Source organism: Hemicordylus capensis, chromosome 4, assembly GCF_027244095.1.
Source record: "Hemicordylus capensis ecotype Gifberg chromosome 4, rHemCap1.1.pri, whole genome shotgun sequence".
Lineage (NCBI taxonomy): Eukaryota > Metazoa > Chordata > Lepidosauria > Squamata > Cordylidae > Hemicordylus > Hemicordylus capensis.
Window position 1 is genome coordinate 90,020,304 of NC_069660.1, and position 14,913 is coordinate 90,035,216.

Below are 14,913 nucleotides of genomic sequence, written 5' to 3' on the forward strand. Positions count from 1 at the left end.
AAAGTGACTGAACAGGAATTTCACATGTATTTGGTAGAAAACTTTTGCATAACACAGGAAATGTATGAAGTCTGCTCCAAAGATGTGATGTGATGTGGAATTTCTTTGTCAATGTCTCTTTTTTAGCCTACAGGAACTATGTAACCAGTGCCCTTTATGCCTGTGGTTTCCCTGAAAATGACCAAAGTGTATCCTTATTGTGGGGCTCTGGTGCTTCCCAAATAGCTTTCACCAAGTCTGTTTTGGGATGTACACCATTCTGAAATATTGGGGCTATCCTCGTGCATGCAAGGTGGGGCAGGTGGTGGGGCTGGCGGGGGGGAGGGGGAGGCAGGGTTCAACCAACCTTTCCTCAGACAACTGCTCTGAGTCCCTGATGTGCACAAGCCCACACAGCCAGAGCTACTGGGAGCAGCACGGATAAATAGAGGCTGGACTCTTCCTGGCCTCCGAGAATCCCCCAGTGCACTGCACACTGAGCTCAGTGGAATGGGGCTTCCCCCAGGGGACGGGTGCTCTAGGCACTCATCTCTGTGTCAGTGCGAGCTGCAAGCAGCTCATGCTGACACACAGTCCTGGGAACTGGATTTGTGTCCTTAACCTCGGCTAAGGGCTAGGCTTAGGCACTGGGTTTAGTGTCACAGCAGTGCTGGGATCTGCACAGATCCCAGCGGTTCTTAGAGGCAGCCAAGCCAGGCTTGGCTGCTCATGAGAACAGTCTCATTGTATGTCCCAAGTTCATCACTAAGTGTGTGCAAAACTGACATATCTCTGCAGAGATAGTAAGTCCATGTTATCAGAGTCTTCTTAAGTCTTCTGTCAGTTTAGCATCATGCTCTTCAATAGTTTTGCCATACACTAAAATGTCATCCTGAAAATAAGTGATGCCATCAATAGTCCCCAAAATTGCATGCATCATTCGTTGAAATACCAAAGCTACAGGGACTAATCCAAAGGCCAGTCTTTTGAATTGCAAAAGTCCCTCTGGGGTCATGAAGGCTGTATATTTGCGAGAACACTTGAGCAAAGGAATTTGACAATAGGCCGAAGACAAGTCCAAAGTTGTGAACACTAAGTCCTCTTTCAGAGTAAGCAGCATTTCATTGATATTGGGTAACAGATGACAATCCACTACCATGTTGGAGCTGACATCTCTTAAATCCACACACAAAGTGTACCATTTGATTTCCTCACAAGACAACTGGGAGAGACCCATTCTGATGAATCAATAGGCTCTATGATGTCAGCATGCTGTAGACTTAAGAGCTCTTCTCTAAGTAGTTGACACAATGCTATGGGTACATTCCTCACTTTGTGTTGTACAGGTACCGCAGACTTGCAAACCATAGCAAAGTGTCCCCTTTTTTGCACCAGTTGCAAGTGACCTTCCATGCAAGACAGTGAGAAAAACTGATTTTGTGGGCAGAGTCTCCATATCAGTAGCAGCGGTAGCTCCTCCTTTTTTGTGCTGCCACTTTCTGGGGCAGTGCCATGTAAGAAGACTGAGCTTGGAAGGATTTAGACATGGGCTGCTCAAGTTTGGCCCTCCTGCAGATGTTTGCCTACAACTCCCATAACCCCTGGCTATTGGTCACTGTGGCTGGGGATTATGGGAGCTGTAGTCAAAAAACAGCTGGGGGGGCTATGTTGAGCAGGCCTGATTTAGACTACACAGCCTAGATTTCAGGAAGTTGGTTTTGGGGTACCAAAGAGAGCAATTTAGCACAGCGAGGAGCATTTTCCACCCTCCTAGCCATCTCTGTAACTTTATCCAAGGTAAGTTTCAGCTCCAATAGCAGTTTTTCATGCAGTTTGGAGCAGTTTGTTTTCATAACAATCTGATCCCTGATCATTTCATCAGTAAAGTTGGCAAACTCACAGGTTACAATGCAATGTTGGGACATATTGATCAATTGATTCACCAGGCAGATGAAATCTAGAATATAATTTATAACGTTCATCAATCACATTTGAAGTAGGGTTGAAATGATCATCCAAGGTTTAAGAGCAGCTTCGTAAGAATCTGCATCCCCTTCCAAGATGGCAGGAAAGGGCAAATGGTTATACAGAAGAACCTTGTTATTCGTGGGGTTTCCATTCCTTGCCTACTACCACAAGTAATGAAACCACAAATGAGGCATTACAGCAAAGAGAAAAGGGGAGGTTAGGTTCCAGGTGGAGGGAAAACAGTGAAAAACCAGCAACAAAATGGGGGGAAAAACCAGCTACAAAATTTACTGTGGCATGGTTGGCAGGGGTCTGCATATGTCCAGAAATCCCCCCATGTAATAATAATAATAATAATAATAATAATAATAATAATAATTCAATTTCTATACCGCCCTTCCAAAAATGGCTCAGGGCGGTTTACAAAGAGAAATAACAAATAAGATGGCTCCCTGTCCCCAAAGGGCTCACATTCTAAAAAGAAACATAAGACACACGAATGCACCCCAAATGAGTGAATGCCCCTGAAAACCATAAAAAATCATGAGAGAAAGTCCAGATTTTTATTTTTATTTTAGAAATGAATCATAAAATGGCACATCCTGGGCTCTTTTGGACAAAATAGCAGCCAGAAGTGATGTCCGTGGTCACTTCTGGCTCTCTAGGAACTGCAGATATGTGGGTTTTAACCTTTCCATTCCGTTCAGCAAATAATGAGGTTCTTCTGTATATTCATTGGCCCCAGGCAATGAAGCAATATAGCCTTCTGCTTTGCTGGAGCAAAAATCAGGGGTCTGTATAGTGAGGAGAAAATGGCAGAAATAGGACCTTCATTGTTCCCAGGGAAGAGCAGGTTGTCTTGGGGTGGAAAAAAGGTGGTGGTGGTGAGACTATGAGCCATGGGCATCCAATAAACAACAGAGTCCAGGATTGATAAGGAGCAAGTACCTTCACGGGTTGTGCATGTCAGGAAGTGGGATAAACAGTCAGCAGCAGCAATAGTAGAATGCAGCAGTCCAGGAATGGAGGCCCAGTAATGCAATGAAAGGAAGATGCAGGAATTTTCACAAGCTTTGCAGGCTCACATGTGTAGCTCATCCAAAATCTTGCCACCAGATGTTTTAAAGCTGCTTCCCTCACAAACACAAAGTAATCTTATATAGATTTAATTAAGAGTTTATTCAGAAACAACTCCATTTTTGCTTCTCTTCCCCCTCCCCTTTCTGACTCTACCTCCCTCAACCTCTCTACAGGATCCCCACTGGGACAAACTACAAACATAAAAAGACACTGGATAAAATACTACAGCGTCATTGGTTCATGACAATGGGGGAAACTGCAGACATGCTGCTAGTGCAACCACCCATTCTGACTAGTGTCAGGGCTGCATTCCAAATCTGAAGCAGTCTCAAGGCACAGCATCACAGAGCCATGATGCTCCACATCATGTGACATGTGCCAGGTCTTCTAAAATGGATTTTCACCTAAATGGTAAGGAAAAGTTCCCAATTCCACCAAATCTGAATTTGCAAGTAGATTTAATTTTCCCCTCTAAAATGGAATTATTTCTCCCCAAAACATTAAAAAGCATCTCTAAAGCAGACACAGGGCATGAGTCAACCAAAGCTAAGCACTTTCAGTTCCACTGATTCCAGTGGGAATGATTTATACTTGTTCTAAACTTTCCAATTGAAGCTAATAGGGCCTTGTGTACTGGATCAGACCGATTAGTAACCATTTGCAATGCCTTTTAAATCAGTGTACTTTCTCCTCTAAAGTGGACTATTCCATTTAATTGTGTCTAGTAGTGCATGTTTGACAGATATCTGTACTTTAGCACCTTGGATAAGAATAGTAAAACATCCAGTCAGTGTAGTCAATACCACATGCACTTACTTGGAAGTAAGTTCTACTGAAATCCATAGTCTTAATTCTCAGCCTTAGTTTCATTCAATCAGTACTTTTCACCAGCTAAGGATCTAGCTGTCTTCCCACCCACCCTAACCCTTAAACTCTTTCAAAAGGAAGAGGAAAGGAAAGGAAAGGAAAGGAAGGCAAAGGGCATATCAAAATGTGGTCCTGGGTGTATATTAATGTTTCCTGCTGCTCTGCTATGCAGAGAGCAACTTAGTACAGATATCTGTCAGGGACCCAACATGATGGGCCACCCATCAGCCTTTCATTAAACAGCACTTGTAGTCTCTGTAATTCTATCAATAGAGTAATCAGAGCTGCCATGTCTCAGGATTTGATAGAACAGCAGGAGCTGGGAAATGAAGACTGACATTGTTAATAAAGTCACTTCTTCCACTTAATGTTGAGGGAAACAAGCAGAAGGCAGGACAACCATGTTTATTTGTCTATACACAAGAAAAGAGAGGGAGTGTGAAGTCCAGGGTGGCTCCATTTGGAAACTTTTTTCCTTTGGCATTCTACTCAACTCCACTTACACATTTCAACACTCTCTGCATTTATTCCATTATGGCTTGACATAATGTGATCCAAATAATCAACATTCATGACTATAAGAAGAGAGAAGCCGACCTCTAGGACCCTTTGTTTCCTCCCTTTCAGTCAATCAAAGTTATTTCCCATAGAAGGGGAAAGAACCTTATTCCCTATGGAGAGAGATTCAATGGGCAGATTTAAAAACCAAGATGCTGATGTCAAGTCCTCAGCAAGGCAACTTTTGAAATATGTAGCAAGAGGCTAAAAAGCTTATCCTCCAACTGCAGGCAGATTAAGGATGCATACAAAGAGCCAGTGATAGGAGATGAAAGAAAGGCAATGTGAAGAAAAAAGGAAAACAGAGTAAGATGGTTGGAGAGGGAATTTGCTCGGCTCTGCCTCTGCTGATCGGCCTGAACTTTTGAGGCTGAGAGGGAGACTGATGTAAAGCTGCCCAATCTAAATAAGGAGCTAGGGAATAAATAAGGAACTAGTGTACAGATTAACAAGGCTAGCACTGGCCATGTTTCTTTTTTGCAGCAATGGGATCTAAAAGTGCTGGGGGGGTTTGCAAAGGGTTAAACCAACCCTCTCCCCCAGAACCACTAACCACATCAAATTAAGAGCCAGCTTCCTGCTCTAAAGCAAGGAAAAAATAAGCACCAGTCAACGTATCACATCTTTTTTAGTTTTCTGTGGTTAATGTCCAGAAAGAAAAGCATAGAGACGGAAGCCTGCCTGGGAACCTAACCCTTTCAGTTTGGTTTTCTGTCCCTTAAACCTGAATGAGAAGTGATGTGCTGACGGTTATTCAGTGGTGAAGTAAAGGCACTCTGCATATGTTCAGAGGTACACTATATACTTCTATATTGCAGCCCTAGTATTAAAATAGATTCTGGAACCCCAGGTTCTGCACACAACCGAGTAAATGAGGAATACATTCCCAGGCCAAGAAATACATGGTGTGGCTCAGGCTCTCTCACATCAACATCACATATCAGGCCAAATGACATATTATGTAGGAGAGCTTTAACTGAATATTATTATTGTTATTATTTCTTGTTTACACAGTCAGACAGGTGTTATTGCTTGGTTTCTTTTACACAGACATCGAATTCTTCCCAAGGACCCAGGACGGCTGAATTTTATTATCAATATTGTTGTTATTATTATAGATATTATTATTATTTATTCAATTTTTATACCGCCCTTCCAAAAATAGCTCAGCGTGGTTTACACAGAGAAATAATAAATAAATAAGATGGATCCCTGTCCCCAAAGGGCTCACAATCTAAAAAGAAACATAAGATAGACACCAGCAACAGTCACTGGAGGTACTGTGCTGGGGGTGGATAGGGTGAATAGCAGGTACATTTTTTTAAAATCCTAAAAGCAGCAGAGAGAGGGGAGGGGATTTAGTTCAAGGCTAATGTGGAGGGAGACACAAGTTAACCCTTTCTCCTGCTTTGATTCCCTAATGCAAATCTCTCCCCCACAGCTGCTGTTAGCCCTGAAGGGGAAAACATAAAGGCATCCATATTGTATCTATATGTCTGCTTCTTTGCAGCTAACGGTTGATTGTATTAGGGAATCAATACAAGGGCTGCATCCAGAAGGGTTGTAAAAGAAGGGCCATCTTCCCACTGCACTAGGGCCATGATTCATTGGAACATAGGCAGCTGCCATATACGGAGTCAGACCACTGGTCCATCTAGTGCAGTAGTGTCTACTCAGACTGGCAGTGGCTTCTGCAAGGTTGCAGGCAGAACTCTCTTCCTCAGCCCTATCTTGGGAAATGCCAGGAAGGGAACTTGAAACCTTCTGCATGCAGATGCTCTTCCCAGAGTGGCCCCATCCTCTAAGGGGGATATCTTACAGGGCTTATATGTAGTCTCCCATTCCAATAAAAACCAGGGCAGACCCTACTTAGCAAAGAGGACCATTCATGCTTGCTCCCACAAGACCAGCTTTCCTCCCTTAAACAGTGCCCCGTGCAGTTGCTTTTACGAGAAGAAAAACCCGACATGTAGTTTGGCCCTTAAACACATGAGCTGGAAGTAAATCCCATGGTGCTTTTAAGAGGGATTGTAGAGACTTACTGGTTATGGTTTATTATAGCATGAGCTGCCATAAGCTTACTATGGGGTTGTGGGGGTTCTGGCAAAGGAGAAATCCTCAGGATGATAAGTATTAATTCAATTGGTTTGAAAGACACTTTAGAAAAGAAAGTCTGTATTTGCTGTAGCTCCTCTCAAGTTTCTAGAGCAAGTTGTGACTCAGAAAGGCAAACATAGGGTACCAGCTGAGTAGGACAGCTCATCAGGAGCTTGGTACATCTCCTGATTTTGATGTCCGCCAGGTCTGCAAAAAAAATAAAAGGGCTATTTTTTGAATCACATACGTGATCAGTTAGCTCAGCTTGACTCAAATTGCACAATCCTGTGTAACAGCAAAACTCTACAAGATTCATACAGTAGACCACTAGAGGTATACTCATTCTCCCTACAGAAGCTATATTAAAATGAATAGGAGCTGTGCTAATGCAAGAGCAATACTGATACTGTGTCTGGGTTCTGAAAACATACCTAACTAAAAGATGCTACAACACAGTTGAGTGTAGAGATACAGATTTTACGGGAAACTTGATGTTATCGTTTTACCTCTGTCCTTCAAGTACCTCCACGTACTTTCAGAAACCATCAAAATTCAACGTCAGCTAAATGGATACAGCATATTATTAGTCCTATTTACATTTTCAGTATCATGAAAGATAGAAAGACAGGGTGGGAGCAAACAAACTTTGAAACAGGAAGGGGATGAGGAAGCAAAGCACTTATTGTGCTTGGGTAAGTGTTTAAATATTGGATATATTAAACAAATGTATAAAGATGCTTTATAACAGCATGTTTTATTACTAGCTCTTAGTTTCCTAAATTTTCAAATTATAGACTACAATTAAAGAAATACTGAAAGCAGGTTAAAAGAAACTCTGCTGATGCTCATCATAACAGCTTTAGGGCTATAAATGATCACAGATGTGCCCATCGGCTAGATAAACCACTGGAATACAAACTCTGGTCAATTTCTAATGTTCGTCTTTAATACCACTAATTATATGTTTCTTAGGAGAAGACCCAAGATTTAGAATTAAGGGAGAGGAAATCTAGTTCATCATAATCCACTCGTTTCAATTAAGGCTGTAATACACTGAGAAATGGGATTGCTAGACAGAATGATAACATTACAAATTGCTCCGTTTGAACAATTTGCCAGGTGCCAAGTGCAGCTAGCCCTTAGACAGCATAGAAAAGAACCAGCTAGTTAGCTCAGATTTCCTTCCATGTTGCCTTGGAAAAGACATTCTGTCAATGAGGAAGACATTTCAGATCTATTTTATGCTCATCTAAAGAACATCTAGCTTATGTGCATATAGGAGGGAAGAAAGAAATACTTGTCATCGATAAAGCATTATGATAACTTGCTTTAAAATTCTGCATTGAATAGGTACAATAGGTAAATCTTAGCAAGCATTAGGAACATACATAGGAACATAGTAAGCCACCATATACTGAGTCAGACCATTGGTCTATCTAGCTCAGTATTGTCTTCACAGACTGGCAGCAGCTTCTCCAAGGTTGCAGGCAGGAATCTCTCTCAGCTCTATCTTGGAGATGCCAGGGAGGGAACTTGGAACCTTCTGTTCTTCCCAGAGAGGCTTCATCCCCTGAGGGGAATATCTTGCAGTGCTCGCACATCAAGTCTCCCATTCAGATGCAACCAGGGCAGATCCTGCTTAGCTAAGGGGATAAGTCATGCTTGCTACCACAAGACCAGCTCATTTTGTGTATTTTGTATGACATCATAATTTTTTATTTAAAAAGCTCACAGCTCATCACTGTGGCACCACTGGCACTTATTTCACAAGAACTTGAAGCCCCCAGCTGAAGCCCCCGCTGACATAAAAGCATGTTAAACCACAAAGTGGTACTGCTTGGTATGATGATTCCCGAGATAGCAAATACTTTAAATATGAGAGGGAGAAAGGAATTTTAAACCTTTTCCTGATCAGCAACAACCATACAGCTTTCCTAAATAAGCAATTTTTTCCTAACTAATGACTGGTATAAAATCAAATGACTTGATGCAGAAAGGCTAATAAAAATAACAAGGTGGTTATTGGTGAAAGAGATTAGCAAACAAAACAGTATCAGTACCCATTCCAAGAGATTCTTTTTTTAACAAAATTATCTACTTATCTCCTCAAAAGTGTGCAATATATTTCAGACTTGAAAGGCTCCATGCTGCACTTTCTTTTCTTTTTAGAAAAGGGATTTTTAAAATGTTATTTAAAGTACCGTTGGACCTAAGAGTCTCCGTGCCATCAGAGGCATATTGTGTTTCTGGCTAATTATTCTAGTTTCCAGCAGAACTTGATGTGGAAAAGTGGTAATATACCATTTGGAGAAAGCCATGTAGCAAATATCCGGGTCGGCTGACATTTTACAAATAAATGTGTACATCGTCTTTTAATTCAGCTTACAAGTCAGTCAGGCCAAAAGTATTTATGAATTCATTTGGTGCTACTGATTCATTGGATTCATCTTGTTAATTTTTAAAAACTGGTTTTTAATCTGATTTTAGTTGGAGCTATGCCTTGTTAAATGGGGCTCAATGCTTATGTATGCTTGGACTTGTCAGCTGTCTTTGTGTAGCTCCATTGAACTATTGACAATACAGGCTGATGCCTGGAGGATTGTAATTCTTAGTCTATTCATTAATAGAGTTATTGATGAAATGGCAACCCCATTGTAAAGATCTGCCTGCAGCACCAGATCTGGCACAGCAGATTATTAAATGCTAAGAATATTTATGCTATTGCGGCAAGTTTTAAGGCTGGATGATACCAAAAAACGGTTTCATTGGTAGGCAGGCATACAAATAACACGACTCCCGACAAGAAAGGTAAATAGCATGTCTCTCTAAGTCTAGCTCATTTTTTGTAAGGCACTTGAATACAGAGTTCTGGAATTAAGTATTCCATTTGGAAATTCTAGAGATTTTCTTAAGGGGTCGGGGAGGGGCTCTGAAATTATAACAAAATCCCAAAGAAAAGGCCCTGATCCATTCATTTCTCACAAGGGAAGGATGCCCTTTTGCTGGGATCACAAAACAACCAAGGCAACAAAAGCAGGATACACTGCTCTAGTAAATCCTCTGTGTCTGCTAGCATGTTTTTCCCATTTTATTCCATTCCAACCATATATTTTTGGCAGAGCTATCAACTAATTACATATTTTCACAGGTGATATTTTGGAGATTGTTAATGAAAAACAGTTGCTCTGTCCAAATAGCACAGACAACTTATTCTTCAGAAAAGCATCTGAAGCCCATTACCTAAATCAAATGATATGTAGCGATGGTTTACAGCAATGCCATCGGCACTGGACACTTTCACAAAGGACAGCTCCCATCTAAAAAGCCATATTTCAAATGTGATCGCAGAAAGTCAGTTAACCAGGAAAACACATCTACACTTCCAGCCTTAATCTTTGGCATAAACAATTCTTCAAAAAGCCAAGCGTATGGATTTGGTGTGAACACAATGCTAATGACTCCAGTAAATAAATTATATACTGGATTGATATCTGGCTGCAAAGAAAAGATCTCTCCTCGGAAGTGGACCAAAAAGAATCAGTGCCCACTGCATTTTCAGAACAGGAGTGGACATGACACATAGACTATCATTGTCATAACTGGCCACTTTGGGTTTGCTGAGGACTTCAAAGCAAACTCTGATGCTGTTCAGAAGTGGCAGATGAAGAAGCAGCATTCCCGAAGGTTTCCCCATTGTCATGAATGGGGAAACCTACAGAAATGCTGCTTCCACATCCGCTACTTTTGAAAGTAGTGTCAGAGCTTAGCAGTCCCTGGGCTGGACCATTGTAATCACGTCAGCCAGGTGACTTTCCTGAAAGGTAAATACTACTTTCATACAGGAAGGTACACCAAGGTAGTATTTACCTTTCAAGAAAGCCACTGATTATTTCAAAAACCCTGGCTGACATCCTTGTCGTTAAATTTGGAATGACAAACCTGTAAATATATTCAGCCAGTGGAAAAAAATGATTCCTTTATAGGCTAGGGGTTCTCGTAATATGGGCCAGGGGTTCTCAAACTTGCTAGTCTATATCTCCCACAGCCACAATGGCTTTTGGTCATGATGAGAGTTGTAGTCCAACAACAACTGGCAAACCCCAGGCCTTTCATGAGAACTCTAGATACAGGCAATGATCAAATTTCTAGAAAATAGTTCATCTTGCCACAAAGAAATACTGCTAGACCTTTCACAAAACAGGCTGGGATGCAATTTACTTCCAGGTCTGAGTAGGTCAATACAGAAAAAGGGAGCATGTAGAAGAGTACACAAAGATGTGTTACATACATGTTCATAGGTAAAATGTAAACACTTATGTAAACACTTGCAATGGGCGTCACTTGATTATAAAAACCAGATATGACAACCCTTGTCTCAGAAATTCTCATATCAGACAAGACATACCTGTCAATATACTACCTTTTTAAAAACTTCATCATAAACTTCATTTACTGAATCAACTTGCCTATAAGTGTCTTATATCATGTCTGTGAGTGTGTGAAACTGAGGCATCACTGCATTACTTTGCCTTCTCAATAACTTGCACTCATTTGTCATACTTCTAAGAATGTGCAACAGGTTTCCGTACTTCTAGGTATGTGTATACAAACATGCTCATTATGGTTCCTCTGACAAACTTGCCACAGTATCTCCACCAGCTTCTTGGTATTCTCAGATATTTGATCACAAACACAAGACACACCATATTTCCTTGCTGATAAACATATATGCAGTTGTGATGTGATGCAATCAGAAGGAAAGAATATTACCTTGTTGAACGTCCCATCAACAATATATCATAGAAATTTCAGATGGAGATTAAATCTACACATATTATTCTCGGTGTTAATCACTCCTAACACTGTTCATTTTCTAAGGAAATAGTTGTTCTTACAATTGGCATGTTGAAAAGAATGTGGAGTCTCCAGACCTTACCTGGGAGAAGTTTAGCCCATTCAAAGGATGGCATTGCTCTTCCACCCTCTCCACAGCTCCTGTCCTTTTCTTCATTCTCTCAGCCTCCTGGGCCAGGTAAAGGTCCAGGACTGGCACCCCCCTGGAACGGATGTCTGTCTCCGTCAGGGAGTTGACCATTAGCATCACCCAGACAGGTCTTTTGCGCTCCCAGTTTCCAGCAATGGCATTGAAGAGGTAATCAGCATAGAGACCTTTGCCCCGTTGATCTGGGGTCATCCAGTGAGGGAGCATCAGCTTGACATACTCAAGGTGGCGCTTGAGGCGGTGGTAAAGATCCCGAGGAAGCACATCTTGCAGGTTTTCCCCATGGGGTAGCAGTTGACAGCTGGCCAGGCCTGAGATGGTGTAGGGATCAGTGAGGTCCAGCTCAAAGTACACATTGGAGCTGGCTTGGAAAGCAGACTTGGAGTTTTCAGGGACAAAATCCCACACGCGCGTGTAAGGCACATGGATGGTACCAAACAGATAGGCAGGAGGGTCCCTCTGGATTGTCCAGAGGAAAGAGTTCAAGTCTTTTTGCTAGGAGAAAGCAGCCAAGAAAAGAATCCAATCAGTTCAAAAGATAGTAATGTGACACATTTATTCAGGACCAGCCAAGCTCGGTGTGTGTGTGTGCAAGTGCACGTGTGTGTGATGGCATAGAGAGGAGCTGGGCATATGCACTATGGTGGTCTTCCTGAAACCACTCAAGTAACATTGGAAAAGATTTCAAGGACTGTCATTCTACATTACATCCTAACTGTAACCACACTGACATGAAAACAAGTTCCATTGAAATCAACATAAAGATGTCTGGGACTGAGCCTGCAATTTATGATGTGCCGGCCTGTGAATATTATATGTGTAGACAAATCAAGCTGGAGTTCACTGTACTGAAGGAACTCCACTGAAATCAACAGAACTATTCCAACATGACTGTCTGGGGCAGGGTAAGTGATTTCTGGATGTCCTCCAAAGACTCATATATAACATTTTGTTAGAAAAAACGTAGAAACCATATTTTCTAGAAAGAAACAATATATAGGGTGAAAACTTGGGGTCATTTAATTATAATGAGTTACCCCCATTATCCTTCTAATCATCCTTTGTAGTTAAAACAAATTAACTAGATGATTTTAAAGAAGACACCTTACAATGGATATTTATGGATGAAGTGGAGATTATATGGAGAAAATTTTTTCTAGGATAATAATGAATGCCAGAGACAAGCGGCTTCTTTTTAATGCAACAGCTTCATGCAGGCTCGAACATCAGGGTTAGGTGTCATCCTAAAGGGGAGCTTTCACAACCTATACTTACCTATAAAGGAGTGAGGCAGGGATGTATCCTTGCCCCCTCGCTTTTTAATTTATATCTCAATGACTTGGCCCCTTGTGTTTGTGGCAATAAAGTTTCTTCTGCTCATATTTGTTCTTCATGTAGTTGTATACACACACATGCACACACCTTAAACTATGTTCTGCCTGTAGACGAAAACCATCTGCATACATCTAGGCAGACATCTGTCCAAGGCTCAGACTTTCTATGAATTCATCCCTTGATTTGATATCAACATATAAAATTGTGTATGGAACACATATAACATCATGTATGCTTTCAGGTTGAGGCAGATGTATATAGGCATAGAGTTTGCAATATGTGTGGCAATCTGTCCACGTGGTATAAAATTAAGCAGTATGTAGACAGGGCCCAATTTGTCAGGAAGTTCTCCTGCACAAGGCACTTTAAAGTGAATCCCCCATGGATTGTGCCCATGAACCATAATTTACCAGAAACACCTCCAGCACCCTCATGTCTCTCAGTAAAGCTGAATAATTTAAATGCAATGCAACATAGTCCTCTTGACAAGAGAACTGGGTGGTGGATCTTGCAGTTAATAAATGCACCACCTATTCAAGATCAAAATTTTGATCTGCATTTATAGAAATGGCAGAATTAATTTGGGCATGGATTGGTATTTATAGGATCTACAGTTACAGAATGGCCATGAGGATGAAATTGTGATAGAGGAAGAATCAGCCGGCATTATAAAAACAAGAGAAGGCAAAGGATTCCTTGACAAACTTCGACCCACATGGTCAAGGTTCTTGAACTGTTGGAATGAGAGCAGTGAGGCACCATGGCTTGGATAACGAAAGTTACGTGGTGTTTTGTTTTTTAAAAAAAATCTTGACACCTGCGAATTAAAAGGGCAAGGGCTCCCACGCGCTCCAGCTCTGACTCACATGGTACCCAGGGAAAGACACACGGCAGACAAGGTATCCTGACTAGCTGCTATACGGACACTACGGCCGTTTAAAGCTGATCTAGCACCAACAAGGTGCTAGATCGAGAGAGACGAGCTGCTCGACAGAAGAACCAGAATGCCTTCCCCCAGAATGGGTAGGGCCGAGTTTCCTCTCGCCCTCCCCCAGCTTTCAGGAGAGCACAGCCCTTGCCCACCCCGTAGGAGCTCTGTTATCTCCTGGACGTGCATCCACCTAGAGACGCCCGCAGCAGTACCCGGGAGCAGCAGCACCTAGTGCAGGCTGGAATGGACTAGCTTGGAAGGTCGACTCTTTGCGTGTTGGGGGCTGGAGAGGATGTGGCACTGCAGCAGCTGCGCTCTGGGAGGGAATATGTGCCCCTGGCCTTCACCAACTCCGCATTCAGGGAGAGTGAGTGGCGTCAGAGCAGAGCGATCCTCAGGGGTGATGGATCGTCATGGGGATCCGTAGATTCAGCCTCAGCTCAGTAGATTCAGGAGCAGGGCACTTCCAAAGAGAGCACTTCCCGGGACTTTGCTGCAATCGGCACTGCTTCCACTCCGGATTCCTCTCCCCCTCCCCCGGCCTTCTCCACCTCCTCCTCCTCCTCCCTGGCCCCAGCTCACCGATCGGGGCAGCTCACACCGCCCTGGGTCCATCTGCTGCCGCCTCCTGGGCTCTGGGCGAGCCGACGCCGGCAGAAAGCCCCCGAATACAAAGCACATCAGCGCCAGGTGGGGCTGCATCCTGTTCCTCCCGGGGGACCCGCCTTGCCGGCTGGCTTGGAAGTAACTCTCCGCCCGGTCTTGCTTTGGGTGTCTTGATCCCGGCCGGCCTCAGTCCCGTCCGCATCTGACAAGTGCAAAAAGCGAGGAGTTGGCAGCCGCAGTCCTTCTTAGCCTGCCAAAGAGTGGGGCTTAAATGGCCCCACCAGGGTGATCCTCGGGATCCCGGCGCTGATCCCGAGCTTCCGCCATGCTTGGGGGGCAAATGGGAATCTTCAAAGCGATAACTTTCTGCGCTGCCCAGGAGTTGATTGCTTTTGTGGGTGGTTGGTTTTTTGGGTTTCCCCCCACCCGGCGTTTGAAGAAAAGAGGTGGGAAAGTAAAGGGTGTTTCCCCCCCCTCCCTTCCTCCCCTT

At 42.8% G+C, this 14,913-nt stretch overlaps 1 protein-coding gene across 2 annotated transcripts in view; it reads right to left on the reverse strand.

Moving 5' to 3' along the window:
- Positions 1–14,681, reverse strand: part of TRABD2B (TraB domain containing 2B) — a 450,683-nt gene extending 436,002 nt beyond the window's left edge. For both annotated transcript variants that reach the window (XM_053247703.1, XM_053247704.1), the window contains exons 1-2: positions 14,400–14,681; positions 11,486–12,046 (exon numbers count right to left, since the gene is read on the reverse strand). In XM_053247703.1, coding sequence (XP_053103678.1) covers positions 11,486–12,046; positions 14,400–14,519 — 681 coding nt within the window. In that variant the 5' untranslated portion in view covers positions 14,520–14,681. The remainder of the gene's footprint in view (positions 1–11,485; positions 12,047–14,399) is intronic.
- Between the last annotated feature and the right edge of the window lie 232 nt (positions 14,682–14,913).